The sequence below is a fragment of the Paralichthys olivaceus genome, chromosome 7 (assembly GCF_024713975.1).
Source record: "Paralichthys olivaceus isolate ysfri-2021 chromosome 7, ASM2471397v2, whole genome shotgun sequence".
NCBI lineage: Eukaryota > Metazoa > Chordata > Actinopteri > Pleuronectiformes > Paralichthyidae > Paralichthys > Paralichthys olivaceus.
In genome coordinates, this window is record NC_091099.1 from 15,103,281 (window position 1) to 15,123,003 (window position 19,723).

General features: G+C 43.1%; 1 protein-coding gene across 3 annotated transcripts in view; it reads right to left on the reverse strand.

Annotated features, from left to right (window-relative positions):
* Positions 1 to 1,221: 1,221 nt before the first annotated feature.
* The window catches only part of syt7a (synaptotagmin VIIa), a 75,573-nt gene continuing 57,071 nt past the window's right edge, over positions 1,222 to 19,723 (reverse strand). For all 3 annotated transcript variants that reach the window (XM_069528126.1, XM_069528125.1, XM_069528124.1), the window contains 6 exons: positions 13,867 to 13,969; positions 11,472 to 11,739; positions 9,840 to 10,009; positions 9,373 to 9,487; positions 8,473 to 8,672; positions 1,222 to 7,704 (listed from right to left, as the gene is read on the reverse strand). In XM_069528126.1, coding sequence (XP_069384227.1) covers positions 7,600 to 7,704; positions 8,473 to 8,672; positions 9,373 to 9,487; positions 9,840 to 10,009; positions 11,472 to 11,739; positions 13,867 to 13,969 — 961 coding nt within the window. In that variant the 3' untranslated portion in view covers positions 1,222 to 7,599. The remainder of the gene's footprint in view (positions 7,705 to 8,472; positions 8,673 to 9,372; positions 9,488 to 9,839; positions 10,010 to 11,471; positions 11,740 to 13,866; positions 13,970 to 19,723) is intronic.

Below are 19,723 nucleotides of genomic sequence, written 5' to 3' on the forward strand. Positions count from 1 at the left end.
GAAGAAACAGGAGTGCTACCCTCGACATCCCAGAATGCAAAAGGAGTCACAATCAGACTCGGTAAGTAATATTTCAAAGTATGGCGTATACGATTAATTATAGTGTATTGCTTATTACCTACCTGATCAAAAATATCCACATTATGGCAGGAGTTAGAGGCTGCTCTAACAGGTTCACAAAGTCTATTTACAACCAGCAAGAAAAGAAAGAAGTGTTCTGAAGGGTCTGGATTTAGGGAAAATAGTGAGAATTTGATTTCAGTGCATCGATACATGGCAGACTATTTGTATGTGTTTATTTTCGGACTCCCTGTGGGACTCCCTCTCAAGGATGGAAATACAAATGAAGGCAGGACAGTATCCCCTGTCCTTCCTGCAGACGACTGCTGGGAGTATCTGCTGTACTGTATCATGTCTGCAGCAGGGACGGTCCAAAAAGTAATATGAAATTGATAAGCTCCATCCCTACACTGTATGCAGTCCAAGCCAGATTCATAGGGCGGTAACATATAGAAAAGAAGGAAATTAACTGGACTGCAGCCCTGGTGCATTTTTACCATTTCTGTTATGTGTGTTGAGAGGGTACAGGGCAGTATTTAGATATTTGGAGATCAATGTTATTCTCCCTCATTTTATTTGATGATTAAACCCCTCATTTCTACTGTCACGCATGTGATGGTTCAAAGTCTAATCCTGTGTTTTTCTTTCAGGAGTTTGAGAGTTCTTACAAATATCTGGAGGAAGAGATGGGTATATTATGTGGCAAGTTCATGGCAGTCAGTGGTGCTTAATCCAGAGTCCAATCCCAAATACTAGCATGCAAATGATCTTTAGGATATCACATCAGATGGATCTTGTATGTATTTCCACTTTTAATTCCTCTCCCTCCTCCATACGTGCCTGTCCGTCCCCATGTCTGGCCTCCTGCTGAGCAATAGTGTTTTCAAATTCAATGGAAGGCATCATCAGTGTCAGTACAGGGCCAATCCCGTCTAACACAATGGCATTACAGTAAATCCCCAAGCCTGTAAGCAGACAGGGTGAGATGTGATGCCAAGCGGCCATGGCAGAGTGACTCCACAGGGAGGTGAACAGTTCCCTCACACAACCAGAGAAGACTCAATACATGGAGGTTTTACGGTGTAAATAACACAGGCTTTTTCTATTTCCTGGAAGTGTGTGTGTTTGTGTGAGTTTTGGGAGGTGGGGGGGGTGGGGGGGTGGGGGGGGGGGGGGGGGGGGGGGGGGGGTCAAGGGTATAAAGGCATGTGGCAGTGTTGCTACAGTGGGTCTGGGATGTGTCGGGTATCACTCCTACCCTTTGTTTCTCTTGCCCCGAACCTCACGACACCTCCAGCAAAAATACAGCGGACATCAAAAGCCCTTTTTCAAGAAGGGCAGTTATAATCAGATTCAGCATCATCAACATCACCACTGTTATTCATGAATATCTTTGTTTTCTTTATCAAGTGACAAATGAAAACAAACTCGGCATACAACAAATGTTAATTTTCACCAACGATATTTACATAAAGTTTTTCAAAAACAGAAGGAGTTTCTTATCACGTTTTTGTAAAGAAATAAACCCAACACAAGAACACCAAGCACACACATACGTACACACTGACCAACAGTCAAATGTGAACCAAAAGGAAAAAAAAAAGATATTATTACTTATCGCTTTCATATTCATTTTGTTACCATTCAAAGAATGCTCACTAGAACCCTGATTGGGAGAAGTCACATTGGTTTTCACCAGATGCTTAAAACAATGGAGAGGGTGGTTGGAGGAGGTGAGGTCTGTCTGCGCAGGGCGAGACTCACAGGACGGACCGGACACATGACAAAGGTGACCCGGGACACTTCTGGGCTGCCTGCGCTGTCATAATATGATTCAGCAGAATAAAAGCTACACTGCAGTCCCACTGGGATGAGATTACTACAGCCTGATTTTAAAACACACACACACCTAAAGTTCTCCCATAAAGCACAGTGTACCCTTAATTCAATATCGCCCAAACTACTGCAAAGCAGGCATCTTTCCAATAGAGTGAGTCATTGACGCTCATCTTAAGGAAGCCATATCCATCAAGGAAAACTAGTGAAGAGTAAGAAAGGGGCTGAGAGCATGCGACAAGGACACACAATATCATCAGGCTCAGAGGAATATCTTACTTATCCTTTGGCAAACAGGTGTGACCCTGTCAGCCAATAAAGCTTTTAGTTACTTAGAAAGTAAACAGAGGAGGAGGAGGCTGCTGGTGACAATGATTCATTTTGGAGAAAATGGAGGAATAAACATCTCAGAGAAGATGGGAGTCCAGGTGATGGATATTTTACTTCACTTTATCCAGCAATAAAGTTTTATACAGTCAATAGCTTCATTAGCAGCTGGGTAAGGTTTAATTGCAGGGTCAAAATATTATCATAGGCATGTTAACATGTTTCTCTTCGATATCAAGTGTGATGTTTATAACTTTATTTTGTTAGCATGCTAACATCTGCCCATTAGTTCTAAATGCAGCTGAGGTCGATGGGAATATCATTCGTTTTGCAGGTATTCGGTCAAACTATAGACTTCATATATAGATAGACAATATGACTGCTCTGTAAAACAAAATAAGACTTAAATATTAAAACATTTGGACAATTTGAAACCAAAAAGTGTTCCAATACTCTCCAGATTGAACAATAAATGAGGAAATATCATCATGTGGCAACAGAAATCAGTTTTTAGAGCGTGTATTCCGTGACAATGTTGTGGGCAGTGTTGTCTGTGTGTGTTATCGTGAATTAAACCTTAGTAATCACACAGTAATTACCCACACCTGCAGCGACCAGTTGGCTTCGCCAGGGAACAGAGCGATGATGGAAGACGGAGCCGAGGCTGAGCATGAGGAGTGGAAGTGCACCTAGTCTGGAAACAGTCTTTAATGGGAGTAACTGCAACGCCACCACTGCTGTATTCACGAGCCCAGGATTGTTGAAGGTCATTGCTGACACTGTTGCTGCCAACGAAATGCAATAAGTTTCGAGGTGTGAGACAGGTGGCAGTATAATAAAAGTGGGATTTGGAAATTGCTTTTTCCTTTATACTGTTTGGCTCTGAGCTTACCATCTGTTTTAATGGAGCTGCTGCTTGACTGCTGGTTATTTTAAGGAGTGTGGAATTTTCTGGACTCTGTGATGAATTATATGCCACTCTGACACGCTCGGTTTCCTATAGTGTGACTTCAATTAGTATCTTATGAAAGTATAGGCAGTGTTACAGTCACATTTCAGTGTATTTCTGGCTGTTTTTAGAGGTAATAGTGACATGTATAGAGTAGTTATGACCGTCAGCACAACTTAAATGATTTCTTTCTTTTTATATATAAACAAATTCAGAAAACTTTGTCTGCCTGTCCCTCTATTTTCTCATCCTGTTAACTTCAAACTGATTTGTTGCATCGAACTGTGGCGAATGTAGTTGTGAGAGATGGTGAAGAGGTGCAGAACTAATCTTTGCAAAATAGAGCTCCATGAGTACAGAGTACTTTCTTTAAACCTAATGTTCTCAAGTTTGACTCTTCATGACTTGTTTCTTATTTAATGAGAAAAGCTTATAATGTGAACTGATCCCATTATAAAAAATGACGCATTACGTCTGCTTTGAGGGGGACCTCTTCCTTAGACCTCTCCCTAAACTTAGGTAACATCACTGTGTAAGATATTATAATGTACATTTCTTATATTGTTAATGACTTTGAGTAAGAAAGACTGAATGAGCTATGTTTTCTCAAGTTTTAATAAGGCCAGTAGTAAAGGAAAATGTTGATTTAGCGATTATCATTATTTCACTTAGCACTTGGGTCTATGGGAGCTCCAATAATGGGACAGAAAAGCAGATGTCAACAAAACAAAAGAGGTTCAAAATTTTTACATAAGAATCACATTTTCATTGTAACAGTTTGCTCAGTAAGTCCCTGCCTTCGCCCAAAGGGCTAATTATTTCATAACTGGCCTATTGAGGAACTTTTAGAGAACTTCTAAGAATAGGAAATATAATGCTTAGGACTTAGAAGTTGTCTGTATTCAAAAGCTCCGGGTGTTGTAAGTTTTAAAAGCCCGACCCTGTAGCCTCCCAGCCCCCAGTCTCCCTGGAGGATCAGAGGCATCACACTGTGCCGCATGTTACTAAAAATAAAACCATATCCCCCAGCTTACAGGGTCACTGATGACAAAGCACTATAAACCCCCTTTGCATAACAATTTATCACTCCTTGAGCAAGATATAATCTTGGTGAAAGGAAACGGCGGAGGTATTGTGTTGACTCATCACCTGCACACCTGCTTATTCAAACCTGGTTTGGCTTCACAGCTTCCACAACGATCGCCCACTGATTACTTTCCTCATTTCAACTGATGAGTTTTTATCCCTGTCGATCATCCTCATCGCTGCTAAGGAGAGAGCTGAGCGTCATGTATTATCCTAAGCAAGTGTTGTCCCTGCACACAGTGAGTCCCTCAGGTCCGAGGAGCTAGATATTGCTCCTTTCTGACCACCTCACGGTACAGTAATGTGCTGTGACACTGCAGGCAGTGCCTGTCAAAACAGTGGGCCCTGTTCCACGGCTGACCAATTGTTCTGAAGGGTGCTGGACTGGATCAGTAGATACTAAAGTCTCTGTTTTCTAGAAGCAATCGAATACGACCAGTGAAGTCACTTATCTCTGCTCCCAATTTCTCTGTATGCAACATTTGCGTGCCTCATAGATGCACTGTATGAATATGTGTGTGTAATAAAACTGTAAAGCGGTTTGAGTGGTCAAGACCATTTACATCAGTGCATCACAGCGGCCAGCACCGCGGCTCACACGAAGCACAACCGCCCAAAATACACTCACAGCACAGCACACAGGACAAACCTGGTTAAGATTAGACTATCTTTCAATTTGTCTTGTGGTGATTGGGTTATCATTAGCATAAATCAAAACGAGCGCAAAAACACGAGATACTATCAAATTATTGCTAGATAAGAGAAAATTAAATCCACTACAGCACCTGCAGGCTTTAATGGGGCCACAGTCCACAGGAACGACAAACACAGAATTAACAGAAGCAGTGAAAAACACACAACTGATTTTTGCATGCTCAGTCTAAACCTGAGAGATGTTTGAAAGGTAGATGCTCATTTAGAAATAAAATCAAAATCACTGCAGTGAAAACAAGAAAAACAGCGAGGAGACTGGATTATTATGCTTCACAGCTTTTTATGAATGTAAAAACACTCAGACAGTTAGGAGTAGACGACAAAAGAGCAGACATCTGTGTGAGAGGCTCTTGATAGCTGACGATATTCGCGTGGCTGCTTTCTGTTTTATTTACAGGCACCAGCCCCAGCACTATATGTGGTGCTGTCAAACACTCAGGGAGCGTCTCACAGTGGCAGTTCAGACCATCATCTAATATCACACCCACTGTGTGTGACATGCAGTTTCTGTAAACAACTAAAACTCAAGGCCTTGTCATCCTATTTTTCTTTCTGCGTTAAAGCCACGCTGCACATCTGTCTGTTTCCACATCTACACTCGGCCACTACTCGGCCACTGCTCAGCATCGTGGGCAGATACAGACTCTGAGAACTCAGTGTGCCTGCTGTTGATCAACACATTGTGTAATAACACTGTAGTGTGGGCCGGCCCCACGTGACAAGCAGATGGGCCTGATCTCTCCATTCTGGTCTGACATTTCAGACACTAGTAGCCTGCCACCACGAGTCTAGTAGCTGACATGCAAACACACACACAAAAACATGTACACAGGTGCACCGAAGAAAAACAGGAGGAACAAAAAGAGAGGAGGATGAGAGCCCTACATCCCTCCTCCGTGTCCTCCACTCCACCTCCAAACCCTGAAATCACAGAGCAGACATCGCCTCTCCCTCACCCTCTCAGATACTCCACCCTTCATTTCCACCAGTACTATAACCATCATCAAAACGATCATCATTATTATTGTTATTACATTTTCAAAAAGTGCAGATAGAACTTCCCCTCATTTAGAAGGCAGGGCAGTAAAAGATGTTGGGGAAACAATGGCAGTATAAGAAGAGCAAGAAGAGCGCAAGATGAGAAAGAGAAAAGAGAAGAAGATTTATGCCGAGTCAGAATTATGTTGCTCCTGTGAACACACACACCCACACACCCACACACACATGCACACACGCAGTAAGGCAGCCACACAGGTCAAAACTGCTGGAGTTTGACCCCCGTCAGCACAAAACCAGAGCACAGGGCAGCACAAAGAATCATAGCATCAATAAACAGACAGAAGTGAGCACACATGTGCACCAACAGCACAAACTCTGCTTTTTGCTTCTGTTTCGATCTAAACATTGGAAGAAGATTTTAAATTGGTTTCCTCAGTTGGTGATGCTGTGAAAAATGACATCATCGTATCTTGGTTACTTTTTATTTGTTCTTCATCTTCTTTTTTCTCTCTCCATGTCAGGCCATTTTGTCTGGAAAAATCAGGAGCGATTCATTTCACAAGTTTGTTGTGTTCCCGCTTTCCAAACATCGGAAAGTTCAGTTTAGTTAAGTATTTTCTTTTTTTAATCTCTATTTTGTTGGAGCTACGGCACAGCACCCACAGCACACGGACGACGAGGGGGTGGGGGTCCAAAAAGGGGGCGAGGAGGGGTTCACTAATATTGTGCCAGAGAAAGAGGGAACAATAAGGGGGAAAAAAGAAGAAGCTTATAGAGAAGAAAAAGGGGGAGGGAGGGAGAGATAGAGAGAGCAGTATCAACAATTCCATCCGAGTTCAGCTGGTTTCATCACAAACTGAGTATTGATTGCTTCTGACAACTTCAGCTGAACATTAAACCACTTTTGAGTAAAAGGAGGGAGGACTGAAATGGAGGACAGGATATAGTTCACTTGAGACAGATGACAAGAACGAGGCGACAAATGAAAATAGGGGAGGGATGACAACCTGCAGACAGGCTATGTATAACATACTGTATACTACTCATGTGTATAGGGGGGTTCTGCCAATCTATAACGCCATTTATATTAGTATGTATATGTATATATGTGTACCTGGAATAGTCAATACAATAAGATTATATGAGATTAGGTTTTATAAGATTCTCTGTGATCCCACGGGACTGGCACCTTGAATTAGTCAGGGGGCTGCAGTGCAGTTCAGAACCAAGGGGTCGACAAAGAAACGGAACATCGGAGACCTCCGCAGGCAAAGTGCATGTGGACAGACAGACATACAGACAGTCAGAAACAGGGGGACCATCGGCGAAAAGGGTGAGAGGCTTAAATCAAAGACACGGCCGTATATGAGAGGAAGGAACAAATGAAAAGAGAGAGAGAGAGAATTGTCGGAGAGGAATAGAGATTTTGAAAGCAAAGAGTTTAAAGGTTTAAGAGAGCAGATGGCTAATTGTACCCGTGTTTCGCAGCCTGGCAGCAAGTCAGTCTTGTGCATAAGGACGGGAGTGGGAGGAGGAGGGGGAGGGAGGCAGGAGGGAGGGGGGAGGAGGAGGAGGAGGGGGCGGCAGGAGATGGGAGGGGAGGCCATGGTGAAAGCTGGGCGGCGCGATCAGGCCTTGAGAGCGTGCCACTGGGCGACGTTAGTACGCGGCCGAGCGAGCATGTCTTTCCAGTGCTTCACCTCCGCCGGTCCACTCTTCCATGATAGGTAGATCTAAGAGAGAGGAGGAAGGGATCGTTTAAAGTACAGAACATTATTGGCTTCATTAAAACTTTTGGCCCAGTAAGTCGTCTCCCCCGGCAGCCTTGACACGGTGTCAATGGCAACTGTGACAGTCCACAAAATGTCCACTAAAAGTGCTTTTTTTATCAATGACTCAAATTGTTATTTTGGACATTCAACATAACGCTCAAATGAGAAATCTCACTCCTGACCATGCAGCGACTCGTCATCCCTCTGCTTGTTGCCTCTTTCTCCTAATTCCTTCTTCAATTTGTAGGAAGTTCTCGTCCGCATGCTCTGGCTCAAACAAGTAGGCCATCAAAGTCAAATGCTTCATCAAAACTGTCCACATCAGAAATAGTTTCTTTCAATGCAAAGTCCTCTGTCCAACTCTCACTCTCATTCTTGTTACCACCTCAGTACAACAACTCAAGTCTTACGAGACTGGTTATTTAGCTTAGTGTAGTGACTGTTTTTATCCTTAATGCTCGTCAGAGATGATCGATTGATATTTTTATTACAGTGGTCTGTGAGGCCAGTAGGGCATGTATCTACTCTCTCTGCATGTTTAACCTTGCTGCTGCAGCCTCTGTGTCAATTTCACAGCATTTATCTCATGTTTGAAATGTGACGGAAAGGTTGCTAGTTCCTCTATGTGACAGAGTCATACATCATCAACTGCTAACACACTTATGTAATGAGGAGCAGAAGGTGTTTACAGTATATGTTGTAACCAGGGCCAACGAGACAAAGTGTTACCTTGCCAATAACGTCGTTGCGGCTGAGCCTGTCCTTGTCCATGACGGTGATGATGATGGTGGTCTCCCTCAGCACATGGGCGGGCACTTCGAAGGGGAAGGACTCGTTGAATATGGGGTTCAGACAGCGCTTCATTGTCACCGTCTTCTTCTTCTCTACACGCTTGTCCTTGTGCATCAGCCACACCTTCACATATGGATCTGCAGTGTGGACGCAGGGGGCAGTGGTTTACATGAAAGGGCAGGTGAAGGAGACCATGGAAGGTGATTTTTGGGGTCAGGTTTGCAATTACCCTATTAATTGGTAAAGTCAGAGAAGGCAGCAGGGAAGCAGATACCTAGTTTGAGCTCAAGGTCAATTTATCCCCTGAGCAAGGAAACATACAAATGAGGAAGTATTTATGGAAATAGGGCCTGGGATTTGCACTACTAATTCTGGAGCATTATCATACTCTGTAATACAAACAGATCCTGCTCATACTGTGGGTGAAGCAGTCATTTTATAAAGGAAAAAATACGCCATGAAAAGCATTTCACAGAAAGAGCTGATACTAGCACCAGACCTGGCTGACACAGATTTGGCTGGGAGGCTGAAGATCCTCATAGATATACAGAAGAGACAGAACGGGGTAGAGCAAGGCCAAGGGACAGACACTTGATGTAATGTCACCTTGCTGCTGCAGCTATCTGAGGTGCGACTCAGCTTAGGAGCCAGACGGCAACCGTCATCTGCACAGACAGGTCAGTGAATGTTTGAACACAAAGCTGGCCGGAGCTGTGTGTGTGTGTCAGTGTGTGTTTGTATGTGAGGACACACAGACCAATGTCGTGAGAAGGGCTTCGGACTAGAGAACAAGGGTTAGAAAGAGAAAAGGCTAAACAAACATGGAGGAGACTCTACCTGAGGTGCCACCGATATCCATGGCTTTGAGATTGCGAGCTTTGATGATGTTCACAGTGATGGTGTTGGCAGTGGGATTATAACAGAGTGACAGCAGCAGGTCTCCTCGTCTCCCCTGAGGAACACACACACACACACACACACACACACACACACACACACAATGGAGTATGATTCACAGGGTCTAATATCAGATTTCATCAGGGGATATGAAACTCCTCATTACTCACTAGCTTGTGTAATCTTACATCACTGCCCTCTCTGCTGTAACCCCTCGTGCCAAACACAGCCGGTCCATTGACCATGCTGGCAGAGCCCATTTCATTGTTTACTCTAGAATTAGACCAATCAAGCTCACGTGCTGAAAGTCGTCAACAAACGGCCTCAGACTTGTTTTTACTAAAAGTGTAACCATAAAAAATCTGAACGTAAACACCGGATTCCTCATTATTCCCTCCCACTCTTACGCTGCCATCACTGCAGGGCTTGAGCTCCTTCCAGAAGGTCTTTATCTGGCCCAGTTCCACCTTGTTGAGAGGGATCGACACCTCTCCGATGGGGTCGTTCCTGCTGAAGCGATCATAGTCCAACACCTGAAGGTAGAGAGTGCGCTCTCTCACCTTCTCATACGGGAAGCCTAGAAACAGAGACAGAAACAGAGCGAGCATCGAGGGGTGAGTTACACAGATGAAAAACCTCATTCTCGACAGAACAAAGCGAACAGTGTAATCTGCACCGTGCTAACTGGGATGAATTTGGCAAAGGCCAAAGTGCATTTCAAAAACTGGAGGATGAGCCAGCGTTCTCTCTGATGACTGAGAGGGATCGTCACACTCCAGCCGAAAAAACCCATCACACTCATTTTTCAAGAGTGCTGGCTATTGTTCTACTTTTGGAGAGAGTCTGAGCCTTTTGAACATTATTTAGGTTAATTTACCGTTGAGCTGTCATCCAAGCACAATGGTCATCGTGCTACTATAGACCTTCATTGTATACTTTTTTGTCATTGATGGGACTAAACAAACATATTTTCTTTTTAGTGAATAAACCAGAGTTAGATGAAAAGATCAATACCACTCTAATATCTGTTTGTTAAATATAATACTACACCAGAAAGGTGGTTAGCTTAGCTTAGCAGAAAGACTATGCAGTTTTGATGTTGACAAACAAGACATAGCCTGGTAGTTATTGAGCTTTAGAGATGCTGGTAGAGTTTGTTACCAGTGAACATAGCAGCCAGAATGTTTCCTCCTTTCAAATCTTTATTTCAAAAGGAGAAGCTCATTGTTGCAGCTTCATGATGATTTAAAATTTTCCAAAAATCTCAACTCTTGCTTGAAACCACTAGTTGTCGAAACAAAGCAGCAACCTGTTTTCTCATTTAGCTTATTTCAATGAGCTATGGTCAAAAATGAACAGAAAAATGTTCCTAATTATCTGCCAAAGAGTGAAGAGTTGTGGTTATTTTACATTAGAGATTTTTATTTTTGTTCACACTAGTCCACTGGTTTGAAGATAAAATCTGATGAAAGGATACCCACTGTCCTGAAGTAGCAGCTTATCAGCTTTTCATTGCTAAACTGTTGAATAATAACTACTTTTTGTGCTAAGTGTTAGTGGTCTAGTGATCTGTAGGCGACGGACAGAAGCAAGAAGCTTTCTGGTTTACATTTCTAGTTTGACCAATCACGTTTGAGCAGGCTGTGGTTGCCACAGTCCATGAGGAGAGCAAAAGATGCAGACCACATTGAACAGAATGCATCAGCTATCTACTTCCTAATTTATCTGCATTCATATGCAGATGGTTGGAAACTACTCAGACTTTAAATGATGAAGGACAGAAGCTTGGCCCAGAAATCTGCTGTCTACACCAGAAACACCAAAATATTAGCCAAGAGGCTAATTTATCATCAGAAGATTGTCAAGGCACTCTGAGGTGGGTGATATAGTTCTGAATATTTAATGTCATTGGGATATGCTTAGGATTTGAGAACTTTCCAAGGGTTTTGAAGGGATGAAAAGTGGAACCTTATTTTTGGGCGGCATGAGAAAACATGATGGAAATAATTGCAACAATTCTTTGGTTAAGTAGCACAGACCTTCAAAAAGGAAGGTTTCGTTCCAGTGGGGGTTGAGGTTTTTCCTCTTGACCTTGGTTTCCAGCTTGTGCTTCTTGTCAGGCAGCAGGTAGATCTTGACGAAGGGGTCAGAGGTGCCAGAGAAGTCTTTGGCCGGGAGGTCCTGGCCCCTGAGCACTTTGACAGTGAGAGTCGTGTTCTGGAAGCTGTAACCTATGCTGAACTGGATCCGGCCCAGCTTCTCACTGATGGGCCCTTCACCGTCATCATCCTCCGAACCTGGGGACAACTACAAGGGGCCACAAATGCAGTCAAGTAAGCACCCATTCCTGCAATAGCAGCAGCAACTCAAAGAAAAAAGTTCAATCCAAGGGCATACATATTTGGTCACGCAAGTATTTGACAGAGAGAAATTTTAAGGGGAGGAGATTTTAGAGCCGCCTCTCTGTCACAGCACATTCATGCAGCTGCTCGATGGTAGAATCTGGTCTGACGTTAAGAAGACAGAGACTTTAATTTTCCTACTAATGTTCTTAAAAGGCAGGAGATTCTCAGATTAGAGATAGCGGGAGCTTTAGACCACCTATTCTCTCTCACAGCCACTCTGACAGCTTTATCACTGCTGTATACTAAAAGGCCACTATCTGATAGAACACAGGGGACAGACAGAGGTAGAGAGCGAGCAAGAGACAATCAGAAAGAGCAGGAGAGAGAGAAAAGAACGTCCAGCTCAAGGTTGCCTCTCTGCTCTTGCAGTTGCGTTTGTGGTAGTTTCATTTTTGCGTGTGGCTACACCTTGTCTGTCTGTCCTTTATTTGTTTCTGTCACTCTGACAGTAGCTTACATCAGTGCAAAGCGTTTGAGGACTCTGAGAGAGATTAGACAACCAGTTCATTAGACCACTTGTGTGTGAAAGCCTCCACTGACAATAGCCTGCAAAGTGGTTTCCATGTAAATGCTCTCTACCTAAAATAACAGATTTCACTGCCTCAACCAGAGCTGCAATTTAAAAAGGAGACTCACTCACTCTGAGTTTGTCAATATGAGTTTTAGAAGTGACAGGCAGCGCAAGTGTGAAATATACCAAGTCTCATTTATCAAACAGTGTGAGTCACCTTGGATGGTTTGTCTCGTTGATTGTCACTGCCTGTGTGGGTTTTTTTCTATTGCAGCTCTGTTGTTACCGTGTGCAGCTGTAAATCCACATGTGCGTGGACCTAGAATTACCTCTAGTACCATTTGTTCAAATATCTGATCATGGAATATTTCATTCCAGAACCATCAATTTGATTCTTTCTCACTCCTCCTGTAACTTCTTTCAACAACCTTTTGGACTGAAAGAATAAGTTACCTGCGCTAAGGAGGTTATATTTTAATTTTCTCTGTCATGTTATCAGGATTACATAATAACTACTGGACAGATTACCACAAAAAGTGGTGGAAGGATATTGTATTGGTCAGGGAAAACCCAATTGAATTTTAGTGCTGATCTGAATAAATCCAGGAATTTCGTTTCTGCCGCATTTCCCGCAGACTTCATTATGTCTATGGCGCATGAATAATGCACTCACGAGCGAGAGATTCTGTGAGACAGAATAAAGAGTTAAACAGAAATTCTTGAATGAGAGAGAGAACTGTATATTATGCCACTTGCGGGTACTCCACACAACTGCAGCTGAAACTATGAAGTACGACTGCGTGGATGGTAACAACGTTATGGACAATAGCGCGAAGGAGCAGTGAGCAAGCAGCAAATAGTGCTGCAAAACACTAAGTTAAATATCTCTTATGTTATCATGAGAAGTGTAAAAGAAATTATTTCAATATAAACTTTGGCAGGACAAATTAGACTATGGTGGGCCGACACAAGGATTAATGGGAAAATCAGCTTTGATATGGCAGAGATAGCGTCCTTTTAGCTTTCAGTGGTTTTGAAGTGTGATTCAGACAAGAGATTAAAAATCTAAATATCTTGGCCTCTGTTGGCTGTTAATGTGTCTCATCAAGAAGTTCTCCAAAGTTATGGAAGAGCAATACTGTGTCCCTTTAACATTTCTGTTCAAGGCTATATTCTGTATTTGTCATTTTGTCAACAAATCCGATGACATATTTAAAACTGAGTTGAGCCAACTGAAAAATATTGTCTGTAAAGGTAAAGGTGATATGTGTGATAAACAGAAATGAGCTATGTTGTTGTGATGGTTGACATTTTCCTTCAATAGAAATTTTGGTTTTCAGTTAATCCCACAAACAGTGGTGGTGCCATAATTACCAAGTTGTGTGTATTCATCTACAACCACAAATGCACTATTTGCTTGTGTCTTGGATGCCTTATCCTGTGTGTGAGAATCTGGGCTGTTATGTCATCAGCATTTGTGACAGGGGGGCTATCGTGTGGTGGGACAGAGGCTCTTACCATCACCATATCTCCGGTGAGAGAATTGGCCAGGTCAGTTACGGAGGAGTGACCGTCAGCATCAGGGGGTTGGCCTTTGGGGCTGTTAGCTGGTTTGTTGCCCCTGTAAAGAAAAAGCACAGTTTGACCTGGGGGGGAAAACAGCGAGGACATGTGCTGAGAAGCTAACTTCGTATCCAGAGAGAGAGAATGTCTGAGCACACAGGGAGTCCAACCTCCACCTGTTTCGTCGCTTGAAAAACCGCCTATCTGAAACCACCAATTTGAATCCAAGTTTTCTTTGGATAGATGTCACTTCAGAGTGGATTGTGCTTTCTCTGGCTATTGTGAGCGAGGCCAAATAAATCTGCCAAAGATTCTGCAGATTAACGGCGGGCGCTAGAACTGAGGACATTTGATACGAAGAGTTACATTGGATGAAACCTGGAATCTGAGATGACTATACATATGTTCAGTGTGGCAAACATCCATATCTCCAACAGGAAAGTTACCTCCACCAAGTGAACAAACACAATTTGAGACAGAACACAACACAGACCCACTAAATTTAAAATTGATAGAAATCAATGAATTATTCCTGATCCCCGTGGAGTTTATGATCAAGCCTTAGTCCCTCTGAAGACATTAACGAGACAAACACATATAATGACATGTATAGCAACATGACGTTACTATATACACATAGACAGACATGTATAGCAACATGTAGAGAACTAGACTTTCAACAGGACAGATGCTGAACAGTTTTGTAAAGTGTTTGTGCGTTTAAATCTCTCAGTTATTAACTTTGAACATCAACAACACAAAACATAAAGGAGAGGGCAGAGATCTCCCTTGGCACAGCTGGTACTTAGGTACAAATGTTAATAGATGTTAAGATAAGTTCCTTCACATGAGGATTGTTGAAAACAACAAACGTTAAAGTGGGACAAACAGTTTAGGGAGAAAAAACCTCTATGTTCATACATCATGAAAACAAGAATAATCACAAAATAAAAAATAAAATCAGCCAAATAAGATTTTAAAAAAATTAAATCGAGTAAATATTATGAGATTAAAGAAATCATGAGGAAAGATAGAACAAGAGAGAGTCAAATGCAAATGTCCAGGCCAATGTAATGTGACACATTGGACACACAGCACTCCATAGATGACTGGTCAAGGCACATGGAGAGGCTGAACACTGAAACACCATTAGGCAATAAACAAACAGTAAGAAGAGAAGAAACAACAAGAACAGAAACACAGAGGAGGAGAAAAGAAATGAGCAGATGCTGAAGAGAGAGAGAGGATGCACAAACTGGACAGAAATCATAAAGACTGTCGATAAGATAGAAAGGTTCAACGAGGAATGTAATATATAGAAAAGCAAGCAGAGAATTGTTTATCTGTATTAGAAGAAGATAGCAAGTATTAATAGCATGAACAGTGAGGTTACGGAAAAAAACTAAAAACCCAAAACAGACTGAGATCGTTACAAACACCAGCACATTAGAGAGAGAGAAAAAACAGAGCTGCAAGAAAAGATAGGGAATGAAGGCAGCCTGGAAACACAAGAGAGGCTTAGTTTGGTCAGTCTGATAAGTATCAAAAATAAGAGACAAAAAAGTAAAGAGCTATGCACACACAATATCTCTAACAGGAGACAAAGGGGTGGACATGCTAAAGGGAGAAAAAGAGCACCACAGAAAGGAAAAGAAAAAAACGACAATAAATACAATTGATCACAAGGAGAAAGAAGAACAAGAACCGATGTTCTTTAAGTGGAGAGTTTAAAGTAAATGATAGATGAGAGAGAATGAAAGAGAAATAAAGTGTAGATATCCCATACAAGAATATATATCATCGAAAGCACAAAAAATTTACAAATAGTAAGAACATAGGAAATGCACATTTAGAGTGTTACAAATGAGGACGTTGTTGAATAGAGGTGACAACTACCTGAAATTTAAGTAAATAAAGGGATTCTCCAAACATTTAGTAACACTCTAAAGGTGTGAACTGGGGACACAGGGGCCAAAGCACAAACGGGCATTGGCTACATGTGCATATATAGTATATGCAAGTAGTTGTCACTCAAGAGAGTGAGGCAATGCCTGGGACTGGCCGAAAAACAAGGAGCCCATAGAACGTCTGTCTGTCTGGCCAGCATTCTCTGTTGACCTCTTCACTGAGAGACTGTTTTTTTTTTGTTTTTTTTTTTGTACTTTAAACAGCAAATTTGGGTGAAAATTGATGTTGAATGTATTAATGTGTACATTTTTTACTGCGGAAGACAAGGACAGAACCAGGGGGAAAATATACTGACAAGTAGACAGACAGAAAAAGCAAGCAAACAAGACAAGCAAATAGACAGATCACTTCAACCAGCAAAGGAACTGGGGCGAGACGGGTGGGGAGGGAAGGAGGGACGTTAACCATTTCGAGAAGGGGGGGCGTTCATCAATTGGTGTTAGTCGTATTAGTTGCCAGGGGAGGTAAATGCATTTTCAGGGGGCCTGTTTGTTTCTTGCACAGACTATAAAACTGCAGGCAACAAGTCTGAGAGGAGAAGGAACAGACGTGGGTATAAACACACTAACCTGAGAGCTGAGGACGAGCGCTAAAGCTCGGAGAGAGACTCAGGGTTTGAAGTAAAGCATGGCACCTCCCTCCTCCTCCTCCACCTCCCAACTATCGATGGGGGAGTGAGCGTCTTCAATTATTCATTCTCCTTCATGCTTCATTCAGGGGGTTCAGTGCATTCTCAGGTAAGAGCTAGTGCAGCCGGGGGGGAATGGCCGTTATACCAGCACCTGATGTGGTCCGCTGCTCCGATGTTGCCTCCAGGCTATTTAAACACAGCGACTGGCGGCTGCAGATTTGTTACAGAAAAATAAGCCACTGTACTGTACTGTACATCATGAATTGCATGTGAAGATTGTTTCAATTTACTTAATTTCTATTAAAAAGTCATATTAATTGTGGCAGACGGTAAAACTACAACTGCTAGATTCTGGTGCCAATGCTTTTTCTGTCCGACACTTTGGGAGAGGGGGAGTTGATATGGAAATTGGTGCTTTTGAGCCTGCAGTTGTCTACAGTGTCCAGTGGGAGGCAGAATGGACTCGAGTTCAGATTCTCCCACAGCTAAGGCACAGAAAGTGGGCTGTTGGCATGGCAACGGCTCCAGAAACACAGTCCATACATATGGGGGGTTTGGGGGTGTTGTTGTGACAGGAGGTTGTTGGTAGTGGGCGCAGGGGAAGGGTGTGTTTGGAAAGGGGGGTGGGCGGTGCAGCAAACAGGCAAACACTGAGAACGAAGAAGATAAGGTTTTTTAGGATATATGACAGGTACGGGTGAGAGCCTCGCAGACACACACATTCACATGAACAGACATATGGAGGCAGGCGGGGCCACGTTGGGTTTCACCGTCCTGTGATACTATCCTGTTTGGTTACCTGACCGAGGGCCAGCAGCTCGAAGAGAGGGGAGGGGGGGGGAAAGACACTCCACTTCTAGGCTGGAGAGAGACGCGAGAAAGAGAGCCCAACCCAGCCCCAGCTTTTTTCTTTTTTTTTTTTCTTCAAACACTCAGACTCCCCACCCCTCCGCAAACATGTCACACTCACACAAACACGCTCGCCTGAGACCATGAAGTGATGAATTTCAATGTCTGTGCTCAATTTCATAGCTGCCCACTACATCTATCACTCTTTGGGGGCCACAGCATTATTTCCCAGGATCGCACAGCAGCACTGTGCTACGCCGCTTACATAACTTCCACATCCACATGAAACACATGTATGTTCGTAGTGGAAATCGACTGCTCGTTCCAAGCGTGCTGCTTCACTTCACGGGCCACGACCGAAAAACGCTGCTGTTGCTTCTGCATGTAAATTTGGAGGCTTTCACTGTTAACAAATGACTTCCATCATTCTGAAACTGGAAATGTTTTTAAAATAGCATTGTTTATTGAAATCCCATTTCAGGAAGAAACAACAAGGGAGGTGCTAAATTCTGCCTTCTGCGTGTCTGCTCATCTCACTGAACCCTACATGAAAATGGAAAACATTCAATCAGAGCCACACGTTGATCTTTACTGTTTTACTATTTTATCACAATTAGAAGCATATATATATATATTCAAAATATATATATTCATACATTACGTTTGAATCCGAGGATGAGTATCATGTTTGGAGCCGTACCTCCCTTCATTGGCCATTTAGCATTCATGCCTCTGAGCTCAACGACAGCAACAAACCTATCAGTTCAGGGAATTTCCGCCACATGAAAGCATCCAACATTATAAAAGTGCATTAAAATGCTGAACACTCGTCAACCTAAATGTTTTGAATCTTGATTAAATTCAAAGATTGCGTCTGAGCTGGGGGGTGATGCTGCTGCAGATGTGCCACCTGTTCAGAGGAAGCACACAGGAGTCCCAGGTTAATGCTGCTAATAGCTCCCCCCCCCCCACATCTATCTGGATTCATGAGATGAGCACGTGTAGCAGCATGTACCTGCTGGCTAGAGAGAGCTGCCTTCAGCCCTGCACAACACACGGATGTGCAGAGTACAATAAGTACTCCCTCCCACCACTCTCATGGAGGGAAGATGGATTTGCACTCTGAAATTTCTCTCATCCTCCCCTGACATATGGATAGATAGATGGATGTTTGAATGCACTCCGCTCTTCCTCCTCGCTTTGTGGCTCCTTTTTTCCCCACCATAGGGCTATCTACTCTCCCCCGCTGCATCTCAGCATTCCCCCTGTGATGTCAGGATGAGCACGGTGGCCACAGGGAGCCAAAGCCTCAGGGGCAGACTTAACCAGAGCCCCCCGACGACTGGGCTGATTAGTCGGGCCTGCAAAGCCCCTGTCACAGGAGGAGCAGACTTTCAGAGCGTAGCATAATCAATTTACATGTTTATGTCCAAACACACATACAGATGATATCATCTGGAAGCATCGGAGCTGCTGCTTTGATTCCATTATCGGAGGCTGAAACAATGGTCACTTCAAACTGTTAAAGCGCTCATGTGACCTCAGAATGACCTGACGTTTCATTGGCCTAAAAACACCATCCTTCACAGCATTAAGATTGAACTCCTCCCACTCAGACTAATGTGGTTATAGAGCACAAACACACTGTGGCAATGTTAAATAAAAACACATTTATATTGATTTAGGTCAAAACAGCCATTTGTCTTTGCCTTTTCATATCACGTTATGAAATGTAATAAGCTCATAAATTATTAGGCGAGTTATATAGCCCACGTGGCAATTAACAGACACTCAAAAGACGCTCAGAACGCAGCACGTCTCTGAGGCAGGGAAACATACATCTATATCTATTAATATCTGCAAGATGTATTCAGAGACAAGACGCAGCTCCACTGGCTTACACAAAATGATGCAACATGCATGGATGAATAATTGAAAGACCAAAGGCAAGTGGATTTAATGCTAAAGTGGCACAAAGATACGCCCCGCCTCCTCTGTCATCAACATCCATCCTCATTGGACGCTCGGCTTGCTGCTCAGGGATGGATCTAGATTCAAAGCTCTCGGGAATTGTTGCTTCTCTTTATAGCAACACTGGAGGAGAACCGTCAGTATAGGTTCAGTGAATCGCATCGGAATTGTATGAGTGAAGACCAATGAGGCATTAACAAGCCACTCTTGACATCCTAATTAAGCTTTCTGAGCTCCGCAACCTATCGATGCCTGGGATATAAACATGTCAGCATGTGTGGCCCCCAGAATCAAACAACGCATGGTTTATGAATCCAGTCGTTTTCCTCAGCTATTTGACTGAGCGACCTTCCTTTCCTCTGTCTCCTCAGCACGTGTGTAACCTCGGATTAA